General features: G+C 42.2%; 1 protein-coding gene and 1 non-coding gene across 2 annotated transcripts in view; one reads left to right on the top strand and one right to left on the bottom strand.

Annotated features, from left to right (window-relative positions):
• LOC126213518 (procollagen-lysine,2-oxoglutarate 5-dioxygenase) overlaps window positions 1-18623 on the top strand; it is a 516340-nt gene that overhangs the window by 234963 nt on the left and 262754 nt on the right. The window contains exon 8 of the mRNA XM_049941348.1: window positions 5296-5417. Within this exon, the coding sequence (XP_049797305.1) occupies window positions 5296-5417 (122 nt within the window). The remainder of the gene's footprint in view (window positions 1-5295; window positions 5418-18623) is intronic.
• Trnai-uau (transfer RNA isoleucine (anticodon UAU)) lies at window positions 2018-2092 on the bottom strand. Its single transcript has one exon. It is a non-coding gene; the product is annotated as a tRNA-Ile (tRNA).

The raw sequence follows: 18623 nt of genomic DNA, 5'->3' as shown, positions 1-18623 counted from the left end.
GAACTGAAATGAGTAACCCTTGACAACATATTCAGTTACACTTACTCAGCTAATTAGCATATTTACATAATCATGGAAATGATTGGTTGTGACAAATAATTTTGTTGTTTCTTTGTAGAGTGCCAGAAGCATTTTCTGTGTGCTACTGGCATTGTCACTGTGATAATACAGCAAGATTTCCAAATACACTAGACTCTTGCTAATCCAGCCATTCGTTGCATGTATGACTGTCAGATTTACCAAAGTGCCAGATTATGGAGAGTGTCATAATTTAGTGTGCACACATAGGGATTAAACTAACTTAGTCCTTGAGTACAAAGGAGTAATCCCCCCCCCCCCCCAAAAAAAAAAAAACCTGGAATCATTTTTTAAAAGCTGTATAGTTTCAAATTTTTTACAAAACAGCCTTATCCCCTTCAAAATACTCTCCATTACAACTACTACATTTGTCCAACCGGTGCTTCCACTTTTTATTTTATTTTATTTTTTATTTTTATTTATTTATTTATTTATTTATTTTTTTTTTTGTTGCCCCTTGACGACTTCAGTGTTGCCAAATTGGTGTCCTTTCAAGGCCCTTTTCATGTGTGGAAACAAGAAAAAGTTGCACGGAGCCAGGTCAGGTAAGTAAGATGTGTGGGGCAATGGAACCGTGCCATTTTTAGCCAAAAACTGTCTAACAGAGATGGCTGTGGGTGCAGGTGCATTGTTGTGGTGGAAGCACCAGTCTCCTGTCTGCCGCAAATTGAATCTTTTTTGATGAACTCCGTTTCACAATCTTCTTAAAACTTCCAAATAAAAGGTTTGATTGATGGTCTCACTTGGGGGAGCAAACTCTGAATGAACTATGCCCTTGGTATCAAAATAGTAAATCAGCATTGTTTTGATGTTTGATTTGACTAGACAACATTTTTTGTGAATGGGGTGACGACGGCTTCCATTGGCTCGACTGTTGCTTTGTTTCTGGGTCATAAGCATAGCACTGTGACTCATCCCCAGTAATGACCTTTAACAGAAAATCTTGATCAGTTTCAAGCTGTCGTTTCAAAGCACGGCATATTTCATCTCGGTGTTCCTTTTGATTGTCAATCAGAACCTGACGAACAAACTTGGCAGTAATCCTTTTCATTCCGAAAGCTTTCATTACATTTCTCCGAACCGAGCATCACGATAACCACAAATCTCTGACAGTTGACCAATTATCTCTCAACGGCCTGTGAGCACAAGCTCTCAAATTTTTTCAATTTTTTCATCAATTCAGGCAGTTGGTGGACATCCAGGTTTGTCGTCAATTGACGTGGCACCATTTTTAAATCGAGCAAACCACTTGTACACTTGGAGTTTTTCGCATAGCGTCATCTTGGTAAGCTGTTTCCAACGTGAAAATGGTTTCAGCATCATTTTTCGCAAGTAGAAAATGAAATTACGCAGCTGCACGTTGTTTATTTAAAGTTGCTCAAAAAAAAAAAAAAAAAAAAAAAAGCACACACAACAGTGCTAGCAAAAACAATCACTGCAGATGAACAGAACAAGCCAGGTCAACAACACAAGCAACATTGAACTGACAATGAGTTGTGCTATACATGCCTAGCAGCAAAAATGCGTACTCCACAAGCTCTGTCCCTGGCAATGTTATTTGTTTCTTTCTTTCTTTTTATTTTTATTTATTTTTTACATCCTTTGTATGTGCATGTACGGTAGTATCACTCACTGTCAAACATGTCCCAGATTTTTAGTTGTCACAATGATGATACGTGATGGCAGTACGCTTTATCCACAACAGCTTTACTACCATTACATCAGCACTCTACATTACCAATTGAGGCATAATGTTGCCGAGAAAGATATCTGCAGCTTCAGCACCTGCAGTGTGATAAATTTTCATGTTCACTCCTCCTATGTCTTCTTTGTTACTTTAATCATAACTTTCACTTATGCTTTTGAAATGATAATTAAATGAACACCCTAGCTGCAAACAGGCGTTGATGTACTTCGTTGGGGACATGTTGAAAATGTGTGCCCCGACCGGGACTCGAACCCGGGATCTCCCGCTTATATGGCAGACGCTCTATCCATCTGAGCCACCGTGGGCACAGAGGATAGTGCGTCTGCAGGGACTTATCCTTTGCACGCTCCCCAATGAAGTACATCAATGCCTGTTTGCAGCTAGGGTGTTCATTTAATTATCATTTCATTTCTAGCAAAGCTGCATGGTCATCCACAGTAACTGTTCTTTCGGGAACAGATACTACCGTCATATATAGTTAACATATGCTTTTGACTATCTCTTTGTCTGTTACAGTTTAGTCATAAAAAGCTGCTTGTCCAAAATTGTACTGTGAAGAATCTTAGTTCAACTTCTCTCTAGTTTAAGAGTTTCTGCATAATGTGTTTCCTTTTAGAAGCCATGATACAGAACTGTTAAGAAAGGCACAATGTCAAACTTTTTCTTTACAATTTGCTTTATTTACTAGTGATTTATCAAGAACATTAAAACATTTAATCACAATATGTGAGCGTGGAAGTTGTTGCCAGTGAGTAACTGATGAAAACAAATCGAATTTCTTTCAACAAATGGAAATTTTATTCCTAAAAGCCTTCCCCCCCCCCCCCCCCCCATCAGAAGACACCCTCTAAATATCAAGTTACAATTTATTCAGAGGCAGAAAGCACAAAATTTTGAGTGTGAGGTTTCGGGCTGAGAACCTTGCCGCCCCCTTTTGACAGGACTGTAGTCACGACCGCTCACAACAACCTCTGAAAGACTACACTGGTGCAAATCTGCAACATGCCAGATTACTTTAAACTAAAAACTAAAACAACTCACACAAGCACATAAACTATGCACCCCGTAGGAGGGATGGAAATGGTACAAAACTCTAACATTAAAAGATTAACATGCCACCGAAAGTGCAACTTGATTTTTAAAAAAAATTCTTATGGTGGAAGGGTGGCAACTTTATATGCTAAAATGACCATTTAAATAAAAACCCATGAAATGCAGTCTTACATAAAATGTACAAACATGCTCTACATTACACATATACCGCCTCTCAAGATGATAGGCAAGATAAAAACATATTTCAGGAATTCGACCATTACACTTCAAGCAATAAATTCATTAACACCAAATCCGACAAACATGACAGAGGCAGCTATTAATGTGTGACAGACAGACAGACACTAACTGCCTAACAAATGCGGATGGGAGACAGACGAGCAAGCTGGGGATGAGAGACTGACCTAGAAAAGTAGTAGAATTTAACAAGTAAAAGAAACAACATATCACGAATCACTTAACTTCTAATAAACTGCGATGTGTGGTGAAGACCTGGCGGAGCACCCCCAATACACTCTCATGAACCGTCCGCTGCCAGCCGCTTCAACGGACGCAGGAAGGCGCGCCAATCTCCCGTCTCACGGCGTCGCAGCTCGCACCGGCCAGACTGATGAAGGGTTGACTCCTATTGCTCTCGTGTCGGCTGCGAAGCCACTACCCCTCGCTATACGGCGCGGCCCACTGGACTCACGTGGCTACCTCACATGCACCGACGCTCAAGGTGGACCAGTCATCTTGTGTCCCAGTGTTCGACCGACCAACTGATTGATCCGACCACCAATGACCATTGCCTGAACAAACTCGAGCAGACTGGCGGTCTATCGCATACTAAAGTGCGCGTCATATATGACGGTGGCCGAGTTTAGGTTCGTTCTGCGCATCTGACGTCACAAAACACAGTCAGCCAATGAACAGAGAACGATGTTGCCAGAGCTTGACTGCAGTGCAGAGCACGGACAAGTGTCTTCAGCTTTAGAAACTTTCAGTCATAAATAAAGTAACTGAACGAAAGCAATGTCTTGATAGCAGACTTTCTTTTATAGAAAGTTTGTAAAAAGCATTCTTTATATCAATTGCTTCATATTCTATTAATTAATTAAACCAAACAAGCAATAAGCCTCCTACTTCAGGCGATAGCAAGGAAAGGTATTTGAATCATTCTCAAAAACCGCTTTTTCGCAATAAAGAACAGCGGTAATTGTTTATTTCCTATTGTAATTCGACAAAATGTGAGTAATTCATAGTCATACCAACAGTGTTTGTCGATATTTTGCGTGATATTTTAAAGTCCTCTGGGAGATGTATTAATCGATGAGCTGCGATAGCGTAATGGTTAAAGTGTATGATTGCTAAGCGGAAGGTTCTGAGTTCAAACCTTGTTCGGTGCATAATATTTTCGTTATTTAAAAACAATATCAAAGTCTATTACTTCATGAATTTTATTCGTTTGAGTGTAATTTTTTGAACTTTCTAGTGGCAACTAAAATCGACCATACAGAAAGTATACGCTATGGATTTTTACCTCTGCAAACTCTTCAAAATTTTGCGCAGTGGTTTACTACATCTAATGCTGCACAATAACTGCATTGAACTTCAAAACAAAATTAAGCCATTTATGGAGGAAAGGTATCAGTCAAGAAGATGTGTAAAAATCAAATTTTTGGGCCAAATAGTTTTTGTGAAATCGAATGATAAAGTGTGTCAAAGCAGTCGAAACACCGTGTGTCTGCACAGGTGAGCAGTGCAATGATGACAAAATCACGCACATCGCGGAATGCGGGGAGCACGTCTCTGTAGCAGCGGAAGGGTTAATGCGGCCGTGGTGGTTTTATTTCATAAACTGCGCGCTCCCCCCCTTAAACGTGAGTTTGCGAACTATACTATACTATGGCACTGCTTCTCTTGGCGCGTGTGTCTTTAGCAACTGGGAAGGCAGCGATTTCCTGCGTCTGGGCGTGTATGCGCGAACCGCCAAGATAAAAGAATTGAACTATAGCATTCTGGACGACAGACAAGACACTGACTGCCCCACACTGACCCGGCTGACCAACTGACCAGACTCCCTTTAGCGAGCTCATAGCACCCTTTAACTGGACGTGAACAGGCTACCTTTCCCCTTTTCCACCAGAGGGAGACACCAAAGCTGCGATTGCCACAGCGGCACCACTGCCAGAAACGGAGGGCGGCTGCTTCACACTACGCGCTGTGACACGCTCTTCAAAACAGCAAATTTTTACCACGGCCCAGTGTATGGCATTGTTTAACATTTTAATTAACTAACAACTTTGTCACAATAGGGAATTCGTTATTGTATGTGTCATTTCTGCCCGAGAGCAACTACAAACTGGATGTGGGCCAGATTACTGAGGGTCAGGTTGGTAAGAGTTTAGTGTACTCAATTTATAATCTCTTTACTGTGACAAAAATGTAAGTATTTTATGTTGTGACCATTGCAGGTGGAGTACCACGCCAAGCTGGTGGAGAACTTCCTTTCAAAGCACGGCAAGGAGTACCTCAGCGTGAAGAAGATCAGCTGGGGGGATAACTTCCCGGAGCGCAAGGCCAGGAACCTAGCTCTGTGAGTGCCCGCATGACAGCTCCGTACTTCAGTATATCTTATCGAAGGTGGCAGGGATAGAATACGAGGAGAAAATGTTTTTTACGACTTGAACAGGCACCAGTCTGAAGTCGTAAGAGTCAAAGGACGTGAAAGGGAAGCTGTACTTAAGAAAGGAGAGAGAGTTGTAGCCTATCCCTAATGTTATTCAATCTGTGCATTGAGCAGACCGCGAAGGAAATCAAAGAAAAATTTAGAGATGGGGTTAAAGTTCAGAGAGAAGAAAATATAATGCTGATGTTTGCCGATGACGCTGTAATTCTGTCAGAGACAGCAAAAGAGTTGGAAGAGCAGTAGAACAAAATGGACAGTGTTTGAAGATGGAGAGCAACAAAACTAAAATAAGAGAGAGTTGTAGCCTATCCCTAATGTTATTCAATCTGTGCATTGAGCAGACCGCGAAGGAAATCAAAGAAAAATTTAGAGATGGGGTTAAAGTTCAGAGAGAAGAAAATATAATGCTGATGTTTGCCGATGACGCTGTAATTCTGTCAGAGACAGCAAAAGAGTTGGAAGAGCAGTAGAACAAAATGGACAGTGTTTAAAGATGGAGAGCAACAAAACTAAAATAAGGGTAATGAAATGTAGTTGAATTAAATTGGGTATTGCTGATAGATTAGGAAATGTGACTGATAATGATGAGAAAAGCATTTCAGAAAAAGGGAAAATGGTCGCATCGAATATAAATTTTAAATTAATTTGGGAAGTCTTTGCTGAAATTATAGGGTGGCGCACGAAATGTGTTACCATTTTGATTTTGAATATAAACGTTATTGTCAATGCAATCTGAAAGGAACATATACTACAATGAAGAGCCATCCTTGGAGATTTGTTCTAACTCAGCACATGCTCAATATGTCCACCATTTCGTTTCCTAACTTCCTTCAAATGAACACTGAAGTTATGATTACCCTACAGCACATGTCTTCTGTAACTTCACTGCAAGCTTGAAGAATAAGTCTTCTGAGCTCCGTTAAATCACGTGGACGTTTCAGGAAATTTTTTCCTTTAGATACCTCCAAAGAAAAAAGTAACATGGATTGAGGTCTGGGCTACTGGGGAGCTAATTTTGTCCGTCATTGAAGCGACCTGGAAACTTGAGTGAAATGATCCGCATGTCGAAATGCTCGTGTAAAAACTCCAACATAGTGTTTTCAGTATGTGGCCTTGCTCCATCTTGCACGAACCACTGTGTGTTGAAGGGAAAGGCAGTAGCAAGAAGCTGTGGAATGAAGCTATTGCGAAGCACGCTCAAATAAAGCTCGCTGTTCACAGTTTCTTCAAAGAAAAAGGGTCCAATGAGTCCGTGACTGGATATTGCTGCCCACGCTGTAATCCTTGGAACATAATGTTGTCATTCGTGAAGCACTTGTGGGTTTTCAGTGGCCCAAAAGTGGACATTTTGTTTGTTAACCACACCGTCTAAATGAAAACGCGCCCCGTCTGAAAACCAAACGTCATTGAGAGTTTCTTCCTCCTCCCACTGAGCAGACAGTAGTCTGTGCTGCTTGTGTTCTTGCGTGAGTTTCTGTGCACAGGTCATCTTGTATGGGTACATATGGAGGTTACTTTTAAGAATGCGTTGAACGGAGCGTCTGGATATTCCCAGTTGCACTGCTGCCTTTCTACACGATTTCCCGGGACTTCTCTGCACAGCAACTCGTACCGCTTCAATATTCTCCTACTAACAAACGGGCTTAGGCCGAGGTTGCTTCGCTTCCAATACCGTTCCTTCCTGTACAAATTGATTGTACAACCTGTGGATGGTCTTCTTGCAAGGGACCCATCGTGTGTTAAACTGTTGTCAAAAACGCCTCCGAGTCACAACAAGGCTTTTCGTTTCTTGAAAAAGTAACACAGTTGCCGATCGTTGCTGTGTCATAAGTCTTCCATTGTCAGCCATTGCTGCTTACTAGTCTCCTAGTGGCAGTATCGTGAATTACACGTCATTTCCTAACTCATTTGTTTTTCCAAGCTCTGCTGGTACTGCTGTAGAGATCCCAGCGGGATATCTAATGTGCGTCGTAAATTGTGAAAGAAACAATTGGTAACACATTTCCTGCGCCGCCCTGTATATGTATGAAGTGTTGCTGTGTATAGAAGTGAAGTGTGAGTGATAAGCAGGTCATATGGTAAGATAATAGGAGATTTTGAAATGTAATGTTACAGAAGAAAGCTCTAGGTTGGATGGGTGGATTGATTAACTAATGAGAATATAATGAATTGAATTTAGGAGAAAAGAAATTTATGGCAAATTTGACTATAGTTCAGTTAGAATTACTTGATAACTGACACTTCACCCATTGGAACTGATTTCCTCCTTCAACATCACATCCGAACTGTTCGCTGTGGACAAACTGTCACAAAAGTTGGTCAGTTCACTTCAGTTCCATGTCGAGCTTTCTTTCTTGCTGTGTTTGGACCCCAAATCCTGGGTCGGGACACGTTTCATACACAGCACTACCCAAACACTACTGGACCTTTCTGTACAAGACACAATTCAGTGTCACATATATCATTATTATGATCACAGAGATCGGCTTACATAGGAAAGCTGCACACGACTTTGCATAATGCCGAATTTTAGAAAGCTGCAAATTCATGGTTGCAACTGCGTCTCCACAGTCATAAACAGAACCACCTCATTTAGTGTACTGTCACAGTGCAGAGGTTAGCATAACGTGATGCTAGGTAGGTTTGAATCTAGTCGAATTCATCGAATTTTTTTAATTTCTAAATCTAATCAGAGAACTTTGATTATTACTTTATTCAATTAGTTGATTTAAATGTATCATTTTTATTTGCTCTTACTTTTCTTCCTATCATTCTGTTTTTGTTTGAAATCTGCGTGTGTCGGCTACAATCTGCAACTATGAGCCAACCAGGACCACTCATCAGTTGGTAACATGGCAGCTCGTATAGCCTATGTGTGCATAGTTTCAGGTAACCAATGATAGTCAGAAATTACAGTTTTCTTTTCTGCTTAAACTGAAAATTTTCTGTCTCATGTTTGCTTGTAGAGGTTACCTTAAATCACTGTGAACAAAGCAATCATGTATGAATGGATGGTTTCTTGGTGATATGATTTAATAAAATTATCTCCGGCTTCCAGCCGCGTCAGGTGGTTAAAATCCCACGAACTTTTGCCGAGCTCTCCCCGGTAATTGTCATGTGGTAAGACTGACTGCTGTGTCGCCGTGGCCGTGTTATATTTATAGCCGCACTGCTGGCTGTGACATTATTGGTGCTCTCTTCTTCGCCATATATGTTAATGTTTTCATTCCGCATCCGTCGCGCCCATTTTACCATCGCGATAGCCGGTTTCCAGGCTGCGCTGAGCTGCAAACCTCCGTCCTTGTTGATGGTGTTTTCGGAGGTTTTTATTTCAATAGCTTCTTTTATGACGCTATCCCAAAATCCCTTTGTCTTCATAACGACAGATGTTTCGTCGAATAGAATTCGGTGTCCATTTTCTAAGGTGTGTTCTGCCACGGCTGATTTTTCTATATAGCGTAGGCATAAGCACCTCTCATGTTCCGTCCGGCGTTGCTCCACCGTGCGTACTGTTTGGCCAACGTAGTAACAGCCACACTGACATGGTATCTTGTACACTTCAGGTGTTCTAAGCCCTAAATTGTCCTTCACAGACCTCATGGGCTGACGAATTTTTGCTGGGAGCAGATGGTGCATTGCCCTTCCTTGACATCATCATTTGACGGAAAACCAATGGGCACGTCAGCCACAGTGTCTACGGGAAACCGACACACACAGATCGGTATCTGTACGCTCTCAGCCACCACCATCCTGCACAAAAACGTTGTGTTCTGAATACCCTCGTCCATCGTGCTAAAACCGAGCGAGGTCACACAGTGGTTAGACACTGGACTCACATTCGGGAGGACGACGGTTCAGTCCTGCATCCGTCCATCCTGATTTAGGTTTTCCGTGATTTCCCTAAATCGCTCCAGGTAAATGCCGGGATGGTCCCTTTGAAAGGGCACGGCCGACTTCCTTCCCCCTCCTTCCTTAATCCGATGAGGCCAATGACCTCGCTGTCTGGTCTCCTTCCCCAAACAACCCAACCCTCCATCGTGCTAAAGTTGTCTCAGATGCAGAAAGTCTGCCACTAGAACTCACCCACCTCCGAAAAGTCTTCCGGGAAAACTGGTACAGCCACGGGCAGGTGTCACAGACTATATGTGGTGTGACATGCAAGAAACACACCAACAGAGAACACCACCAAAGAAGAAAGCAAGAAACTTGTGTTTTTGACTTTCTGTGGTACAGTGTCAGGAAAGATTAGCGGGCTCCTGAAGAGATATAACATTTTGTCGGTGTTCAGACCTCCAGCAAAAATTCGTCAGCTAATGAGGCCTGTGAAGGACAATCCAGGGCTTAGAACGCTTGGAGTGTACAAGATGCCATATCAGTGTGGCTGCAACTACGTCGGCCAAACAGTACGCACGGTGGAGCAATGCTGGACGGAACACGGAACACCTACGCTATCCAGAAACATCAGTTGTGGCAGAACACGCCTTAGAAAATGGACACCGAATTCTATTCGATGAAACATCTGTCGTTATGAAGATGAAGGGATTTTGGGATAGCATCATAAAAGAAGCTATTGAAATAAAAACCTCCGAAAACACCATCAACAAGGACGGAGGTTTGCAGCTCAGCGCAGCCTGGGACCCAGCTATCGTGATGGTAAAACGGGTGCGATGGACACGGAAGGAAAACATTACCATATATGCCGAGGAAGAGAGCACCAGTGACGTCACAGCCAGCAGTACGGCTATATAACGACGCGGCCACGGCGACACAGCATTCAGTCTCACTACTTGACAAGAAACAGGAAGAGCTGCGTCGAAAGCTCGTGGGATTTTAACCCTGATGCGGCTGGAACCCCGAGAAAATTTTATTAAAGCAATCACAATTTTAATTCTACAGGTTGCTGACTGCCATTTTCTGAGATATATTGCAAATTCCGAGGCTGTGGTTATTTTAGGTCACAAATGTAAATTTGGGGCTACAAAATGCACTGTCTGCCACAGTTCATTCATCGGTCACTTAAAATGAGTTGTCGACAGAGCATCTCACATTTCTTATGTACCTTCTGACATTGCCCCACATTAAGCCTTAACAGTATTTGTTAAGTGAGCGGCTGTTTTCACGTGGAGCTACGACTGACCTGTGACCGGCAGTTGATTTGGCAGCATTGGGCAACAAGTGACACGTGTTCACTGTTAAGTAACTTTAATAGGACTATAGAAGGAAGGATTTGTTGATGACACATCCTGAGGCGTTAAAGGATTGTTAATTTGCTAATGGAGAGGAATGTGGAGGGTTAAAAATCGTAGAGGGAGACCGAGGCTTGACTTTCGTGAGGAGGTTGAAATGGTTGAAGTTATACTAGTTATGCAGGGGCTTAGATGCTTGCACGGGATACATTAGTGTGGAGAGATGCACCAGATTAGCCTGTCGACTGAAGACCACAACAGCAACACTGAACCACTGTAAAGGAAGATAGTGAGTTATGGAATAATGGTGAGGAGTGGGACCCTGCTAAGAGTAATGTGCTTCTCAATCGGATGCTTACTATACTAGGTGAGTTTTTCTACCGTGTACAAACTCTAGTGATTGATTGATGAGAGGATACGGAACGAACAAGGCCTAATGAACTAATGTGCAGAAATGCACGGTTTCCATGCTAGAGACCATTTTTTCAATCATACTTTGTTACAGAGACTGTGGTCTAATGCACGCCACACCGTGCAGCCACAGTTACGGCACATATTGGAAAATGGTTTCCGTGTGCCTCAATGCAAGCGTGTAAGCGCCTTAGCACGTTCTGTCTCACGCGTTCACATCGGCCAGGCTGCATCCGAACAGTGTCAAATGCAGCACGAATGCAATGCCCCAGTGTCTCCACATCTGGAATGGACTCTGCATAAATGATACCTTTGAGATGGTCCCACAGCCAGAAATTGCACAGGTCGAGATCCGGTGGATGAGCAGGCCACGAAACTCTATTCCCTCATCCAATTCGTCAGCCAGGCAAGACACGACTGAGATGCATCCAGACATTAATGGCGAAGTGGGATGGAGCATCACCATGTAGTAGCTACGTACCCTTTCGAATCATCAGTGGCACTTCTTCCAGCAGGGGAGGAAAGTAGCCCTCAAGAAACACCGATAGTTCCGGCCTGTTACACGACGTGCATGGAAAAGTGGTCCCAAAATACCATCATCAATTATCCTGGCCCACACATTGTGGCACCACTGATGCTGGTGATTCGCTGTCACCATACCTTGGGAGTTCTGCGTACTATCCCACAGATGCCTGTTATGAAACCTGAAGACACCACTCCTTGTAAAGGTGCCCTTGTCTGTGAATAGAATGGATGACACAGATCCCGGAATTGCGGTTGCCTGGTGAAGAAACCAGTGACAAAACAGCTTCTGAAGTAGAAAGTGTGTCACTAGTAAATCCTGCACATGCTGTAAGGGATAAGGGTAGTAACAGTTGTTGTGGAGAATTTTCCACACGGTCATCTCGCTTACCCTGTGCTGACAAGCCAACTGCATTGTACTGACACAACAGTCACCTTCCGCAGTGTTAATCACGTTTTCCTCCGAGTCTGGGGTCCAAATATTTCGGGTACGTCCTTCACGATTTCCCGCTTCCAGAAACGACCCTGTCTCAGACAAATGGCAAAACAGTTTTGCAAACATCGAATGCTGGGGTGATTCTCGGCAGGAATGGGTCTCCTGATACAAGTGATTCCGGGATTTGTACCACCCATCCTATTCACAGATGAGACTACTTTACACGGAGTGGTATCTTCAAATTTCATAACAGTCATCTGTGGGATAGTATGTAGAACCCCCACAGTATGGCGACAGCGAATCATCAGCATCGGTGCTGCCGGAATGAGTGGGCCGGGATAATTGCTGACAGTATTTTGGGACCGTTCTTCCTTCTATGTTGCTTAACAGGCCGTAACTATCAGCATTTCTAGTGAGTGACTTTGCCTCCCCTGCCGGTAGAAGTGTCATCAATGATTCAGAGGTTTATGTGGCTGCTACATGATGGCACTCCAGCTCACTTTGCTGTTTACAATCGTACACATCTCAGTCGTGCCCTTCCTGGTCGATGGGTTGGAAAAGGGGGTCCAGTTGCATGGCCTGCTCATTCACTGGATCTCAACCTGTGCGATTTCTGGTTATGGGGCCACCTCAAAAATATCGTGTATACAGAGCCCATTCCAGATGTGGAGACACTGGAGCAAAGTGTTCACCCTACCTTTGACACTTTACGGATGCAGCTTGGCCGATGTGAACGTGTGAGACAGAACATGCTATGACTCATACACGTATGCGTAGAGGCACATGGAAATCATTTCCAACCAATACTATAACTGTGGCTGTATGGTACAGCATGTATTAGACTGCAGTCTCTGTAACAATGTATAAATGAATAAATGGTCTCTAGCACGGAAAGAATACATTTCCGGACATAAGTTTCTTAGACTTTTTTGTTGTGTGTCCTCTCATCAATCAATCCCGAGAGTTTGTACACAGTGGGAAAAATCATTTTGTGTAAGGCTGGTAGAGGTACTAAGGTCCTTAGGAGAGCAGAACATAATTGATCAGTAACTGTGATAGTATTTTAGAGATATTCATCAAACCATATTGGCAGACGGAGGGATGCTGTCCGTCATGGGCATATTATCTGATTAAATCTGGAAACAATACATTGGGTCATAATTATGTTGGGCAACATAGAACTTCCCTTCACATACTAGTTATAAATGGACTGTGATGGAGCAATCAGAGAAATCAGGGGTTATACAGAGACCTGCCAGCAGTAGTTATTCTCTCACAACACTCACTGACTGAACAGGAAATGGGAGAAAACAGAGAGGTAACAAAACTACCCTACTCCACATGCCAGAAGGCGACTTGCAATGTATAAATGTAGATGAACATGTATTACATTTTGGTATTCTTGTATGCAGTTATTTATTTATATTATTTTATTTACATTATAGTTCTGGATCAACACGAAGTGCAAAATGGCTAAGCAGGGATGGCTAGAGGACAAATGTAAGGATGTAGAGTCGTATATCACTGAAAATTAAAGAGGCCTTTGGAGAAAAGAGAACCAGTTCCATGAATATCAAGAGCTCCAATGGAAACCCAGTTCTAAGCAAAGAAGGGAAACCAGAAAGGTGGAAGGAGTGTATAGTGGGTGATGTTCTTGAAGACAATATTATGGAAATGGAATGGGATGTACATGAAGATGAAAAGTGAGGTATGATACTGCGTGAAGAGTTTGACAGAGCACTGAAAGACCGAAGTCAAAACAAGGCCCCGGGAGTAGACAACATTCCATTAGAACTACTCATAGCCTTGGGAGAGCCAGTCCTGACAAAACTCTAACATCTGGTGAGCAAGATGTATGAGACAGGCGAAATACCCTCAGACTTCAAGAAGAATATCATAATTCCAATCCCAAAGAAAGCAGGTGTTGACATGTGAAAATTACCGAACTATCAGTATAATAAGCTACGGCTGCAAAATACTAACGCGAATTCTTTACAGACGAATGGAAAAACTGGTAGAAGCGGACCTCGGGGAAGATCAGTTTGGATTCCGTAGAAATGTTGGAACACGTGAGGCAATACTGACCCTACGACTTATCTTAGAAGAAAGATTAAGGAAAGGCAAACCTCCGTTTATAGCATTTGTAGACTTAGAGAAAGCCTTTGACAATGTTGACTGGAATACTCACTTTCAAATTCTGGAGGTGGCAGGTGCAAAATACAGGGAGCGAAAGGATATTTACAATTTGTACAGAAACCAGATGGTAGTTATAAGAGTCGAGGGGCATGAAAGGGAAGCAGTGGTTGAGAAGGGAGTGAGACAGGGTTGTAGCCTCTCCCCGATGTTATTCAGTCTGTGTATGGAGCAAGCAGTAAAGGAAACAAAAGAAAAATTCGGAGTAGGAATTAAAATCCATGGAGAAGAAATAAAAACTTAGAGGTTTGCCAATGACATTGTAATTCTGTCAGAGACAGCAAAGGACTTGGAAGAGCAGTTGAACGGAATGGACAGTGTCTTGAAAGGAGGATATAAGATGAACATCAACAAAAGCAAAACGAGGATAATGGAATGTAGTCAAATTAAGTCGGGTGATGCTGAGGGAATTAGATTAGGAAGCGAGACACTTAAAGTAGTAAATGAGTTTTGCTATTTGGGGAGCAAAATAACTGATAAGGGTAGAAGTAGAGAGGATATAAAATGTAGACTGGCAATGGTGAGGAAAGCGTTTCTGAAGAAGAGAAATTTGTTAACATCGAATATAAATTTAAGCATCAGGAAGTCGTTTCTGACAGTATTTGTATGGAGTATGGAAGTGAAACGTGGACGATAAATAGTTTGGACAAGAAGAGAATAGAAGCTTTCGAAATGTGATGCTACAGAAGAATGCTGAAGATTAGGTGGGTAGATCACATAACTAATGAGGCGGTATTGAATAGAATTGGGGAGAAGAGAAATTTGTGGCACAACTTGACTAGAAGAAGGGACCGGTTGGTAGGACATGTTCTGAGACATCAAGGGATCACCAATTTAGTATTGGAGGGCAGTGTGGAGGGTAAAAATCATAGAGGAGACCAAGAGATGAATACGCTTAGCAGATTCAGAAGGATGTAGGCTGCAGTAGGTAGGTCTCTGGACTGAAGACTACAACAACAACAACAACATAGTTCTGTTCATTTCTGATACATGGGGCATTCAATAAGTAATGCAATGCATTTTTTTCTGAAACGAAGTGGGTTTTATTCAGGATATCAATACGCCCTATTAATCCCCACTCTTTTGTCTACAAAACACTGTTTCCAACATAATATCTGTTCAGTGCAAAAGCCTTACACCACCTCACATCGAGGGCACGTTTGTCCAAATAGTTCCACTCTATTGGTCGACGTCAGAACCGACCTCTCGCTGCATCAATAACCTCCTCACCATCCACGTACTGTTTCTTGCAGAGTGCATCCTTGATTGGGCCAAACAGACAGGAGTTGGAAGGTGCAAGATCTGGTGTGTAGCATGGATCAGGAAGAACAATCCAGTGAAGTTTTGTCAGCTCCTGTCAGTTGCGCACACTTGCGTCAGCTTTCATGTTGTCGAGGAGAGGTAGACGTTTGTTAGCATTTTTGTGGCAATGAACACACTGAAGACATTTCTTCAGTTTCCTGAGGTTAGCACAATACGCTTCAGAGTTGGTTATTGCACCACGAGGGGGGACATCAAACAGAACAACCCCTTCAGGGTCCTAGAAGACTGTTGCCACGACTTTACCGGTCGAGCGTGTGGCTTTGAACTTTTTCTTCAGAGGAGAGGCGGTGTGGCGCCACTCTACAGATTGCTCGTCCGTTTGCAGTTCGCGGTCTCACCTGCGATGGTGTTTGACGAAAAATTAGCAAAATTAGCCTCGTAACGTGCAAGCAATTGTGCACAGGTGGCTGTTTCTTGTTCTTAGTGGCTGGCCTTCTTTCAGGTGACACTCCTTTGAGTACTGTAACTAGTGGACGAGTGTGTCACCACTACTGACAGGGACATCCGGTTGTGCAGCAAGGTGTTTGACAGTGATCAGTCGATCATCTGGATTTAGAGGTTCACACATTCCAACATTGCAGGAATCACAGCATTGTGTGGCAGGCTGGCAAGTGGGACATTGGACAGGTTTGTGCAACTTTGTTGTGGTGATGACACAACCAGTCATGTTTTGCTTGAATACAGTAAGCAGATTAAATGGATATAATTGCAGGAGTTATGCAGAGAGATCATCCTTACTTTATGTTTCTGTTCAATTAATAGTCTGTGTCTATGTCTGGCATTATTACATATGATCTAAATAGATGGGTGCACGCAAAAGTAAGTTAATTTACTAATGATTTTATCACCAAAATCAGTAATTATCTGTGGGGTAAATGTTCCTCAACTGAAGTTTCGATGAACTTGAACACCCAGCATATTCTCTTTTCTCCTTGCTGTACTGTTGTTGGTAATGATATACCTTCCTTGTTGTGGTACTGACTGACTGTTTTTTCTAAGTTATTGGTAGATCATTTACTGAGAATGAATCAATAATACTTTTCAACATGCAATTTATGGCTTGTTCTTTGTTGAAGCTCTGTTAGGGTTGAATATCTGCAAAGAACACTGTTCCTACTTTATCACTGATTGAATTCAGCTAGCAATGGATGGTTGTGTACTGTAATTGTTACACATTACATTTTAGATCAACATTTGGTTTCTAGTTCATTTGTATTTAAAAAATCTAGCGTGTAAGAGGGAAAAATTGTCTCATCTCATTGCTTATATCCACTGAATGAATGCATTTACCTATTTGTTTACTTTTTATCATTGTACTAGTGTAGTAAACAAAGGCAGACACAACTAAACACAGTACACGAACGACATCGTCTACAGTTCTCTTCTCTGTAACTTTACACTGTGCACAAATTACAACCACATTATTAGTTTGTAGGTTTTAACATGTTTAGAACTGTAAAGCATTGTAAATTATGAAGGGCATTCAATAAGTCATGCAACACATTTTTTTCTTGGGAAATTCCGCTTGAAAAATATGGAGTACGTTGTCGAACATCATGAGGTATTCTGTTTAGGCCCTTACAGTTTCTTGCAGCTCTGATAGGTGGTGTGGCTATAGTAGCTTACAAAATGGCATCTGTAACAGAGGTGCATTCCAAGAACAGATATCATTCAGTTCTTTTGGCAGCAAATAACAGCATCACAGATATTCATAGGTGTTTGCAAAATGTCTACAGGGACCTGACGGTGAACAAAAACATGACTGTTGATTGGTGACTCCATGGAGTGCTGTGTGCACAACGACCATACGTGTTAAATTAAAAGAAAGGTCAGCGTTGGCCGTAATATTGATGTTTTATTGATAGCAGAATCGATTTTCTATCACATAGTGATCATCTTCAGTGCTGTTCGCCCCTGGTTGCTGCATGGTCAGCGCGACAGAATGTCAGTCCTAAGGGCCCGGGTTCGATTCCCAGCTGGGTCGGAGATGTTTCTCCACTCAGCGACTGGGTGTTGTGTTGTTGTAATCATCATTTCATCCCCATCAACGCGCAAGTCACGAAGTGGCATCAAATCGAAAGATTTGCACCTGGCGACCGGTCTGCCCGACGGGAGGCCCTAGTCACACGACATTTCTTATCTTCAGTGCTGTGGTGTACAAATTAAACTCAGACACTGGTATCAAGTTATCAATAACTAAAACTGAGAAGCGATCACAATAACAGTTATTGTGATCGCTTCTCAGTTTTAGTTATTGATAACTTGATACCAGTGTCTGAGTTTAATTTGTACACCACAGCACTGAAGATGATCATTACGTGATCGAAAATCGATTCTGCTATCAATAAAACATCAATATTACGGCCAATGCTGACCTTCCTTTTAATTTAACACATATGGTCGTTGTGCACACAGCACTCCATGGAGTCGCCAATCGACAGTCACATTTTTGTTCACCGTCAGGTCTCTGTAGACATTTTGCAAACACCTATGAATATCTGTGATGCTGTTGTTTGCTGCCAAAAGAACTGAATGACATCTCTGTTCTTGGAATGCACCTCTGTTACAGACGCCAGTTTGTAGGCTACGTATAGCCACACCACCTATCAGAGCTTCACGAAACTATAAGGGCTTAAACAGGAATACCTCATGATGCCCCACAACATATTACATATTTTTTCAAGCAAAATTCCCCAAGAAAAAAATGTGTTGCATGACTTATTGAATGCTCTTCATAATTTACAATGCTTTACATTTCTAAACACGTTAAAACCTACAAACGAATAATGTGATTGTAATTTGTGCACAGTGTAAAGTTACACAGTAGAGAACCGTACACGATGTACTGTGTTTAGTTGTGTCTGTTTACTACACCAGTACAATGATAGAAAGTAAAGACATAGGTAAATGCATTCATTCAGTGGGTATAAGCAATGAGATGACACAATTTTTCCCTCTTACACGCTGGATTTTTTAAATACAAATGAACTAGAAACCAAATGGTGATCGAGCATAGATCTAACATGTAATGTGTAACAATTA

Source organism: Schistocerca nitens, chromosome 11, assembly GCF_023898315.1.
Source record: "Schistocerca nitens isolate TAMUIC-IGC-003100 chromosome 11, iqSchNite1.1, whole genome shotgun sequence".
Classification (NCBI taxonomy): Eukaryota; Metazoa; Arthropoda; class Insecta; order Orthoptera; family Acrididae; genus Schistocerca; species Schistocerca nitens.
This window is presented reverse-complemented; position numbering and strand designations above follow the sequence as displayed.